Raw genomic sequence first — 12328 nt, 5'->3', positions numbered from 1 at the left:
TAGGAAAATATTGTCAGCTACCAGTATTGCAGCAATGCTGTGTGGGAGCACTAATAATATTATTTATTTTAAATAATAAATGTATCCATCAGAATGAAATAATTCCTGAATAAAATGTGTTTACTATCACTCATGTTCAGTATAAAGTGCATTGTAAATGAAATAAAAAGATGTATTTTTATTTCATATCTTTAAAATAATTAATTTTCCATTCCAAAAGCTTTCGTATACTGTTGTAATGAAGTCAAAGTGTACGTTTCTTGTTGCCCAAAAGTTTACTTGTCAGTCTGTGTGACAGTTTTGTCATGCTTGTTGTATATTAAAATTTCTGTGTATTACAGTCCTTTGATACTTAAAAAGAGCTATTTATATTATGGATGAATCCTTAATTTTTAACCAGTTCAGTGTATTAATTTTGGAATAGTTCCAGGTAACAGATTAATATTAAAGTTTGTAAAGTAAAACATCATGCTGGGGCTTGCTAGGTTTGTGACATAAAAAATCTGGTAGAGTTTGGTAGCGATGATGAGAGATTTAACGTTCCAAGGTTTGGTACATTTCATTCTGACCTCTGCCAGCAGTTGCAGTGAATAACTGAATTGTTTTCCATAGCACAGCCACTAACAATTTGTATCTTTCTACAAAAAAAAAAGTTTTCTCTTTAATATGCACTGTTTGCTGAAACAGTACAAATACAAAATAAATATTTAGTGTCATACAATAGATTATAAGTAATTTAAAAGACATCTTTCATTTTGGTACGGTTTTATGATGTTTTATACAGTTACTTTCCAATTTCAAAGATCATGTTTTGTGTTTATCTTATCTTGTTAAGGAAGTCTATACTTTAAATTTTCCAGATGAAATCATTGACTGTTTTTGTCAACCAGGGAATCGCTCAGGAGTGCTACATTCTTACTTTGGATGCATTGCTGCTTTAATCAGAATTGAGGGTCAGACTTTGATCCAATGCATGTCAGCAGATTTTTTCTGTTAGTACACTTAAAGGTTTACTCAGACATGATGGGCAAATAAGCCCTGCACTATACATTTCCTCAGTAGATTTCTATATCGTGTACTTTGATTTTACTTAAACACCACAGTGATGATAGTGCAGTAGCTCCCTATATCTGAAGTCCTCACTCTCTTACGAGTTGAAGAGTTCTGAGCAAAATATGGCCATCTTCTGCTAAACTGTTTTACCCCTTGGTTAAAGAGCTCGCTGACTGAAAGTCTTGTGTGTGGTTTGGGGCAAGAGAGTTAAATGTTGTCCTGAGTTACTTCAGTATTCTTTGCATTCATAAGTTTCTTTTTGATCTGTAAGTAATGCTTCTGGGTTGTGCTTAAATTTTGGAGGCTGTTTTATTAGTGGGTTATGGTCTGTAGAGCCACATGGATTCTCATGGATACTACACTTGGTTGTAGCTTTAGGTAAGTGAAAGGGGAGAAATGATTTTTCAAATATTTATCATTAAATCAAAAGTCTCTTTTTACTTTTTTTGTCAATTTAAGATTTTTTTTCAATTTACAAAAATCTAAAAGAGTCGCTCTGGTTCCATGAGGGAAAGATTAAATGCCTTTAGAAAAGACAAATTCTGAAGTGTGCCTCTTTTAAACATTGATATGTTTAAAATAATTTAAGGGATTCTTTAATTGCTTTTCTCTTAGCCATTTTAAAAATGTATGAATTCAGATATTTTTTCAGCTGTCTTTTTGGTCTACTGTTATTGCATATACTAGTTTCCAGTCTTGTAAAATTGTCAGTGTAGCTTTATATTTTTCTTTAAATCTGAATCTCCTACTTTTCTATGTACTAGATTCCTAATGTGATTAATACAATTGACAGTAGTCACTGTTTGAATACAAATTTAAAAATTTTAACTTATGCTAATTTACGTTCAGTTTACTATGAATGAGTTGTGCAAAGCAGTTCAGATGCATTAGATAATTGGAACAGTATATATCAACTATATGCATTCTAAATGATGTTATAGTTTGCTGCTGTATAAGAATTCATAGGAGTCTGCAGAAAAATCAAAATGTAATTAGCTGAAAGGAAACTAGAATTTTAAGTTTTATCGTAAATAATAATGTATCTAGAAATTGTCTTCATACAGGTAAATGGTTGCAGTTTTGTGACGAGAACATCTATACCTGCAGTTTTAATCAGGGTACAGTATTGCAAGTTAATGTTGGTTACTAAAAACATCAAACAAGTTGTATAATAATCTGCTGTGCAAACAGAATTACCTGACTAACAAAATCTCTCTGCTGCATGCTAAGCTGTGTATCTGTTGTTATTGTACGATATCTTAACACAAATAATGTTGCATCTTTTATGAAATACAGAAAATAAACATCTCTATTTCTATTATAAAGCTTAGCTTTAACACGGAACTTGCAAAGCATCTAACGTCATCACTTCTAAGGTGTAAATTATGTTAATAAAGGTGGTTTCCATGGCAATAAACTCCTAAATGCTATATTATATTGTAATATTCTAATGTGGCATTTGATACAGAAATCAATATTTGAGTCTGTTGTCCTTGAGGAAACGTATAAGAGCTAGGTTGTTAAGGAATTTGGATTGATTTAGGAAGAAGAATTTGGAGTTGGAGAGATTTATTCTGAGCATGGAATGCGGCACACTGAAACACGGCTAGAGATGATGGAAAATGAATTGGCTGGGAAACAGCAAGAGATTGAAGAACTAAACAAAGAGCTAGAAGAAATGAGGGCAGCATATGGTACAGAAGGTTTGCAACAGGTATAATTACCTTGTGTTGCTTTCTGTTTGCTACTTGGTTACACAAAAATACTGAGCATCTCCTGGAAGCATTTGTACTAAAAGAAAAACCTTCAGTTTCTCTGAATATGGAGTACAGACTTTTTCAATTCCAGAGGGCATCATTTTCCTCAATATGCATCATCTGTACCTAAAAGGATATTCCACGTCTTGCCTTCATGTTTTTCATTTCATTTGCATATTTTCCTTCGTTTTTTCATATTGCCAAGATTTTCATTCTGTTGCTCTGCTTCTCTTGCACAGAGGAGTGGAAGAATGTTTTTTTCAAAGAAAAGTTCTAATGATTTGTTAATTATTCAGTAACAGCACAGAGTACATTTCCCTTGCCCCTTTTAGGCTAGACATTATAAAGTTCTACCTCCTGAAGAGTGAGAGGACCCTAAATTGGGAGGTTGATTTTCTGTGAAGGTAGTTGGATAGACATTTTAATAAATGTTTTCTAATTTGCAGTTGCAAGAATTGTTTCTTGCATTAAAACTTGAACATCTGTTTTAAAGAAACATATAAGGTGGGGGATATTTGACCAAATTCTGTCCTGGTACAAACAGGTACTACTACGATTAAAGTCACTGTGCTTGCTTCCTTCATCCTGAACTTGATCCATTTTTTAAACATGGTTCTATTTTCAAGGTCTGTGTTTTATTTCACATTTATTTCTGTTTATTGGATATTTTGTTGGTTTTAGACGAGACTTGTGCTCATGAATTTTGTTCTGTTCTCCAGAGTGTTATGGAAAGATTATTTTGGTAGACCAAAGTTACAAGAAAATTGTTCTAAATTAAAGGGTCTTAAACCTATCACAACTGCGGGATTTTTTTGACTGCGAATGTCTTCCTTTTATTTTAGCAAACTTTGTGAAAATAGATGTGTCATTTTCTAGCATATGATCATCTTTTCACTGAGCATGCTATAAAAGTTAAAAAGAAAAACCAACAGTAGGCTGTTATTATTTTGTCAGTTCATGCATAAAATGGTTTGAAAGACCACATTTCTGCTGCTAGTGATAAATATGAATTAAACATAGTTCCTGGTTACTGTATTTTGCATCCATTGTGCTCAGATTTTATAAGTACTATAGTGATTTAGATTTAGGCAATTACCAATACTGTTTACTTTTCAGCAATAGAAATTGTAATGAAATATGTTTAAGTTGGTAAGACAACTTTACCTCTCTGTTTTAAGATTTCTGTCTTTTAATGTGAATTCCATAATGGTTTGTAGTACTCCAAATTGCACAACTATTTCTCAGTCATACCACATCACTTGCTGTAGCTATACAGTGTTTGTTCTCAATAACAATATAATTTGAATAGATTCACTTTCCTTACTTCCCCTACATGAATCTTTTGTTCTAGAAAATTTGCAAAAGAAAACTGTTTGGATTTAGTTCCTACTGTTTATCAAGTTGTTTTAATACTCAAGGAAAGCAAACCAAAATCAAATCTAAAAACCACATTAAAGAATGTGATTAGCCCATATAATTAGTTTGCTTTATTTCATTGAAAGCTGGGAATATTAAAAAAAAGAAATGCTTGACATGTCTAAGTGCCTACTTTGTTCATGTATTAATATGGGTATCTGGCATCCAGAATAGTGGACATGGATACTAAGTTGATGAAAATGGAAAATAAGGTTTCTTAATGCTTTACAGAGTAAGACTGTTAATAGATCCAACAGTTTATTTTTCCTTCCTTGCATGGAATAAAGAGTCAGGAATGATCTAAACAGAATTCATTTGTTTTCCCAAATTGCTCGTGGAGGGTAGGTGCTTATGCGTAAATAGAAAACGGTGCTTATATACCGTACTGAATCATAACTATATCAGTCATTTTAGCTATGAATTAAATATTAACTAAGTAGTAGAAATCATTATAAAACTTTCAGGTGTTAGCACTAAAACAAATGCAAGTAAATGTCCGGGTTTATAAGAAAAATCTTCCTTTGACTGTCTAATGTTACTTTTTTGCAAGTTTCATTAAAAAAAAAGACCCTAGCACTTGGTCTTTATTTTCTTTATAAAATAGAATTGAGCTGGGCTACAGAGGTGCTCTTTGTGCTCTGATTTAAATAGATGAATTATGTTAGCAGATGAAGGACCAATATACTGTTGGAATAAATGGCTACAAGCCTATTAAAATCTGTAGTTTGAATCCTATATTCAGTATCTCCCTGTATGAACCAGAGATGCTTTTTATTGTTTATGTAGTTATAGAAAATTAAATTCTCAATATAAAATCGCAGGAGACTAATGTCTGAAGTCCGTATACATTAAGCTGAGATGTTGTATAAATTTTAAGGCTTCTTATTTGCTTTATCTGAAGAGTACAAATAAAGTAAGCAGTTTTAAAACTGAACCAAAATAAATTGAAAATTTTAATGAAAGTGTCAGTTAATAATAACGAAGGATTTGTGGCTTACAAAATGTAATACTATATTGACAAAAGGTACACAGAACAATTCTGAAGTATAACAGTACTTTTGTGCTTCATTCTTTCTTCTGCATTACAAAAGTAATCATCTGAGTTTCCTCCAATATATTTTGTATCAATCTTAATGTTGAAAATCATTTTTCTTTCTCTTTAGATCAAAACACAGTTTATTCCAGGCTCATACTAACGTTAAAGAATCTTTTAGTATCTGGTTTAAACTTCATTTTAATCATGGTGCAATAGGAAGTCTATATTACATTCTTTAAATCAGTTCCTTTATACTTGGTTTAGGAATTTTTTGTCAAAATTATTTGGAGGAAACGATGTTCTATGTTTGGATAATATTAAGTACATTTACTATACAGGAACGGTAAAATATGAATGCATCAGTAGATTTGTAGAAGTATTTTTAAAAGATAGACAGTTCAGGAAATATATTTTATGCTCTCATAACTTTGATTTTACTGGAATAAAACAGTATATTTGGTAGATAATTTTGTCTCATACTAATTTATTTTAAATTAAATCTTCCATAGCTGCAAGAGTTTGAAGCTGCTATCAAAAAAAGAGATGACATTATCACCCAGCTTACTACTAATCTACAGCAAGCACGGAAAGAGAAGGATGAAACTATGAGGGAATTTTTAGAGCTTACTGAACAAAGCCAGAAATTGCAAATTCAGTTTCAGCATGTAAGTTTTATTGATAGCAGTGTGGCCTCAGATTTGATGGTAAAGTTAACTTAGATAAAACAGTTCATTGAATATTGCTTCTGATAGCAATTAGTGTTCTTTTATGCACACTTTCCAGGAGTAGGAATAAACAGTTATTTTAAATAGTTAGCGTTTATCAATAGTTATCACTAATATAATATCATAAGAAATACACTAGTGAATAAACCATACGTACATAGTAGCCACTGGTAAGTATTGGCTTTGTGATTGCAGCCACCTTAGAAAGAAAGACTTAACTGCAATAACAAAATAATAGGAGCAAAATCATGGATTCTTTGAAAGTAAAGCCCATAGATTTTGTTATGGCCTGGATTTTTACTTGAATCCCATTAGATGTTTAGTTACACACCTACCTTCTCTGCTAAAAGTTGTAAATTGTTCTATCATTTAATATTTTAGCCATCTTTTTACATTGTTGAGGTTACTAGTAGCCATTGCGGATTAATCATTATTTAATGGCATGTTGCTTTATGGTGCTGCAATTAAATATTTTAGCATTTGTTGGTGTTAAGCACTTGGTCATATCTAATATGGTCTTCAAGAGTACTGCATCCCTAGATTGTGAATCTGAAGTATTACAAATACTGGTTTCTGAGAAATAGGCATTACAGATTATTCATTTAATCATTCTTAAGTGATGTCCTGATGGCATCCTATGCTAGTTGGCCATAAAGCAGTTTAATAGTTAGCCTGAAGAAAAAGCATGTTTTTTTTTCAACAAGATAAGCATAAAGTTTTGCACTTAAAAAGAGAGGCTAACATGGGAGATTGTTCTAATAACCATACCACAGTGCTACATGAAGGTGGGTTGCAACCTCCTCTGCCAGAGCTCATGTACATGAATTAATATGGCCATAGGAACATTTGGAGAGGGGGTGGACATGAGACACATGAGCTTTAGGCTGTGAATGAGTAAGGGTATTGTGGGGAGTAGGAAGAGTGGGAAGCCCTTGAGTGGCAGATGGAAAAAGGAGGAGACTGGGTTGTGGGAGAGTGGATTGTAGGACTTAGAGGGGAGATTGGAAGGTTGAAAGCTGCTGTATTGCATGTATGTGGGTTTATGCTCATGTGAAAACTACTATGTCCATATATGTGGGCTTATGGTTACAGACATGCAGTTGGCTGATGTGGGGCAAAAAATGGGGGATACTGAAAGCTTATGTCCTTAGTGTAAAAACTATTACTGAAAAAATTAATTTACTTTATTTTTTCATTTGTAAGTTACAAGCAAGTGAAACCCTAAGGAACACCAGCCATAGCTGTACAGCTGCTGACCTATTGCAAGCTAAACAACAGATCCTTACACATCAGCAACAGCTAGAAGAACAAGAATATCTACTGAAAAATTACCAAAAAAAGAATGAAGAATCTGAAGCTCACATTACACTTCTGCAAGATAGAATTGCAATATATGAAATGGTAACTTCTTAGAAAGATATCTTTACTTTTAGCTTGCTGGTCTTTTTCCTTTGAAGTTAATTATAAATGCAGCAACATATCATGTCTACTCTTCTTATTCTTATTATAGGATGTGAAGTTTCTGGCTCTATTAATTCATTTTATAGAAGGCGCATGTTTCTTTAGGAAAGTCTGTTACATGTCATTTATTAGTGCACACTATTGTATACCTAGTTTAGAAGTAAAGTTTAATAGCTGAAATATCTGCTTCTTACTTTACAACTAAATATATAAATATAGGATATATATTTAAGATGAATGATAAAGATAAAACTGGATACTGCCCTTGAATAAGAATTTTTGCATTACCTGTCAGCAACTTTTTATTAGAAGAAATCCTGAACAAGTTTCTTGTCATAACCAAATAGTGCTTTCACTTCTTACAGCACATCTTTAATATGTATGTATCCTCCATGAAGAATATAATAGAATAAAAGAATATAACAGAATTTAACTTTAGAAACTTAAATACCATTAAAAGTAGCATTAAGCAAAACTTTTTTACTGTTAGCTAAACACTTTTGATGCACATCTATTGCATATGTGTGATGCATATTTATTTCTCTTGGTATGGAAACTCTCTTGTAATATTGAGGGAGATTGATATAATTTTTCAAGTGGTCCAGGTTGCACGCTAACAAAAATTAATAGCTCCTTTATATGCACCATGATTGTAAACCAGTATCTGTTGAAGTCAGGAATTCCCATTGCCTTGAGTATGTTTTGGATCAGGTCCTAAATGTTGTCCCCAGAGGCCACATCCACATGAGCATGGACGTTTGGTTCCCCATGGTCAAGTAGCAGTAGGACACCTTGTGCTGCTGCTAGTTGTCCCCAAAGAATGTCTGTGCCATGTGCCCTTCGGCATGCAGCAGGTTACCCTGGGTGGGAGAGGGGAGGCTGGGGCCACCACTAGACTGGCCCCAGCAGCCCCTGGGGGCCTCTTGGGGCTGCAGGAGTAGTGATCTTGCAGCTCAGAGCCTAGCTGGCAGCCAGAGTGTTGCTCTGGCTGATCAGGCTCTGTTTTTGAGGTGCGCACAGTCCCCATGTGTGCTGCTCCACTTTCTGATAATCTAAGGATATCTAGGGGTCCAAAAAAACCCCCCTGTGCTTCTCCCTTACAGTGCAGGGATCAGCTGAATGTGCAGTATATGGCGCCGCAGACATACTGCACAGCCGTGCTCATCTGGATGCAGCCAGAGAGTTTTAACAAAATCATCAAGAACTCCCCACACACACCCCTGTATTTTTAATGTATATTTGTGTATACTTCCATTTTTAACTAAAATTTTAAAAAATCCTTTAGAAAGGAAAACTATGAGATTTAAAAAAGGCTTTGTAGTAACGATGCCAAAAGTATATTGAATGCAGGTATACTCAGGAAAAAGAAATGAAGTGATCATGATGAGTCTTCAGTTATTTCAGATGCATAGAAAAATACTGAAATAATTAACAAATCATTCCATTTTAATTGTATAATATGTTTCTAAGAAAAGATTTACATGTATGTAAATGTGTTACTTGCTCACTAAGATACCAGAGATTAATTTTATATTTGGTTTATAAGGAAAAAAACAAAAGTGGAGAATATTCCAATAAGAAGCTACAAGAAAAAGAAACTTTAATTGAAGGTCTGGAAGCAAAAATTGCAGAAGGAGAAAGAAATGCAGTTCACTTAAGTGAAAAATTATCAAATGCCAATGAATTAATTGAAGAATTAAAAGAACAGATTATACAAAAGAACCAAGAAGTAAATAATGTGAGATTGGAACTGAGTAACTGCAAACAAAAAGAAAGACAATGCTCTGATGAAATAAAACAGTTAATGGGCACTGTGGAAGAATTGCAGAAGCGATGCCATAAAGACAGCCAATTTGAAACTGACATTGTACAAAGAATGGAATTAGAAACACAAAGGAGACTGGCACAACTTCAGGCAGAATTAGATGAGATGCATGGGCAGCAGCTTGTACAAATGAAGCAAGAATTAATTAAGCAACATGCATTAGAAATTGACAAGCTTCTTTCCCAACAAAAAGCTGAGATGGAGAAAACCTTAAACCTTTGTTCAAGTGATAATATTCATGAAGATCAAATATATTTAATGAATATTACAATTAATGACTTGAATGTGAAATTACAAGATGCTAACCATCAGAGGGAAAAAGTAAAGCAAGATTTGTCACAACAGCTGGAAGCAATTTCAGCAGAAAAATCTCTTCAACAAACACAAATTGAAGATCTTTTTCAAGAACTGAGCTTTGCACGGGAGCAAACTCAAAGAGCTAAACAGACTATAACATCTATGGAATGCAGATTAAATGAAGCAGACAAATATCAGGTTGTGATTGAAGATCTGAAAGCTCAGCTTGGTTCTGAAATTGAGTTCCGGAAAGAATTAGAAATAAAACATGAAGCAGAAGTCACAAATTATAAAATAAAACTTGAAATGCTAGAGAGGGAGAAGGATGCAGTTTTGGACAGGATGGCTGAATCTCAGGAAGCTGAATTAGAGAGACTAAGGACACAGCTTTTGTTTAGTCATGAAGAAGAACTGTCCAAACTTAAAGAAGATTTACAGGAAGAACACAGAGTAAACACTGAAAACATTAAAGATAGCCTGACTGCCCACTATAAACAACAATTAGATGGGGTGCAAAATGAAATGAGTCAAAAGATAGAAGCCATGCAATTTGAAAAGGACAACTTAATAACAAAGCAAAATCAGCTAATATTAGAAATTTCAAAACTGAAAGATTTACAGCAGTCTCTTGTAAACTCCAAGTCAGAAGAAATGACTCTTCAAATCCACGAACTCCAAAAGGAGATTGAAGTTCTTAGGCAAGAAAAAAAAGAAAAGGGTACACTTGAACAAGAAGTTCAAGAATTACAACTTAAAACTGAACTGCTGGAGAAAGAAATGAGAGAGAGAGAAAATTGCCTTCAAGAAAAATGTGCAGAACTTGAAACCCAGAATAGCCACCTTAAAGATGAAAATAAAGTCCTAGAAGATAAGTTAAAGCACACCTCACTAAGCTCAGAAGAAAATACAATGTTCAAAGACAATGTTAGTTGTAAATCAGAAAACCTGGACTTAGAAAAAAGAATAGAAAAACTGATTGCTGAAAATGAGCAGCTTACAAAACAGGGCATCCAACTCAAGGAGGAAATTGAAAGGCAAAAAAATACTACTTTATTTGCTGAGAAAAAATTTGAAGTTAACTACCAAGAGCTCCAGAAAGAATATGCTTGTCTACTAAAGGTAAAAACTGATTTAGAAGACAGCAAGAATAAACAGGAAGTTGAATATAAATCCAAACTCAAGGCTCTGACGGAAGAGCTTCAGAATATACAAAGCAATAAACAGATTATATTGAAAACTAAAAGCTCAGTCTCTGAAGGCACTAGAGACAACAAGTTATGCAAAGCAGAAACTTTTGAAGTTGGAGAAGTTATTGAGAAAGATACAACGGAACTCATGGAAAAGCTTGAGGTTACCCAGCGTGAGAAACTAGAACTGTCTTTAAGACTTTCAGATCTTTCTGAACAGTTAAAGTCCAAGCATAGTGAAATTTGTCAGTTAAGTGAAGAAGTTAAATCTTTAAAACAAGAAAAAGAGCAAGTTTTATCAAGATGTAAAGAATTAGAAATCATAATTATTAATAACCAGACCGATATTAACATTATTGAACGTAAAATAAAACACTCCAAAGAAAAAGCTCAATCAAATGCCACCCTAGCTACTGAAACTACAGCTCTGATATCTGATCCAAGCAATGAATTTGCTGAGGAAATAAAAGTAAGAGAAGGCAGCGTGAATTTGGGTAAAGATTCCAGTCATTGTGTAACAACAGAAGAGTCAATTCAGCAAATATTTAATCCAGAACAGCAGTCACTGTTAGATCATTTGCACCAGATGACTGGCAGATTAGCAGGAGAAACATCACTAATGTCTATTACTCAAAATGAAAATAATCAGCTTCAGCAGCAGCTGGATATATTAAAATCAGAACAGGTATGTTACTTTAAGTATATGTAGTAAAGAGAGTTACCAGGCATGCATCTGAAATGAAAGTTGTTAATTAAAAATTGTAAATATGTTCATTGCTTCTGGTTTACTGACTGTTGTGGGTATGTTGATCAGTAATTAAAAGGGAATTACAAAAGTGATTATATCTGTGTATATTCATATAGAGATCTTTCTTTCCAATGATGCTTGGGGAAATTCAGAAATAAAGTAATTTATGAAAGAAGAAAAATATACTGAAAGTGAGGAGAGATTTTATATTATTTTTCAAAATTTGTTACATACAGCATTTTAATTACCTATGATGAAAGTTGATTAGTTTTTTTCCCCTCAAGATGCTTCCCTGTTTTTCATTACAGGTCCATACTTCTAATATAGATGGCACATTTGCAAACTATAAAAGAATGAAAAGAATTTTTTACTTTTATAGTGTTTTTGTTCTGTTGAACCTGTAAAACGAAATGTTGACGCTTTCCCAACCTTCACCCTCTATACTAATGATCTTTTATTTTAATTTATTTGGTCAGAGGATGAGAAATAGAATGTGAGGAAGCTGTCAGAAGATACTAACCACTAGATATTTCAGCTGGGCCTGCATCTAGTCTTTTTTTTTTTTTGGCAACAGCTCATCTTATCGGACTTGTGGTGTTTCGGTAGTTAAGTTTCTTTCCTTTTCTTAAACTTTTATAAAGAATTCTTGCTCCTTTTATCAGGAAATATTTGCTGTTTGTGAGAAGTTTAAAAATACCCTTTCTAAATTCCTTTATATGTTAACAAAGTGCTTTAAAATGTAATATCTGGTTACTGACAGAGGTAACTTTTAGCTGCTTCAAAAGCAGCAGGGGAATTGCTACTTGGGTTCAGGCATCAGCTG

General features: G+C 33.4%; 1 protein-coding gene across 7 annotated transcripts in view; it reads left to right on the top strand.

Annotated features, from left to right (window-relative positions):
- Positions 1–12328, top strand: part of AKAP9 (A-kinase anchoring protein 9) — a 229934-nt gene that overhangs the window by 82419 nt on the left and 135187 nt on the right. For all 7 annotated transcript variants that reach the window (XM_090047082.1, XM_090047076.1, XM_090047075.1 and 4 more), the window contains 5 exons: positions 2118–2171; positions 2597–2767; positions 5772–5927; positions 7191–7388; positions 8995–11442. In XM_090047082.1, the coding sequence (XP_089903208.1) occupies positions 2118–2171; positions 2597–2767; positions 5772–5927; positions 7191–7388; positions 8995–11442 (3027 nt within the window). The remainder of the gene's footprint in view (positions 1–2117; positions 2172–2596; positions 2768–5771; positions 5928–7190; positions 7389–8994; positions 11443–12328) is intronic.

Source organism: Crocodylus siamensis, chromosome 5 (assembly GCF_052110815.1).
Source record: "Crocodylus siamensis isolate JL-2025a chromosome 5, ASM5211081v1, whole genome shotgun sequence".
Classification (NCBI taxonomy): Eukaryota; Metazoa; Chordata; order Crocodylia; family Crocodylidae; genus Crocodylus; species Crocodylus siamensis.
This window is presented reverse-complemented; position numbering and strand designations above follow the sequence as displayed.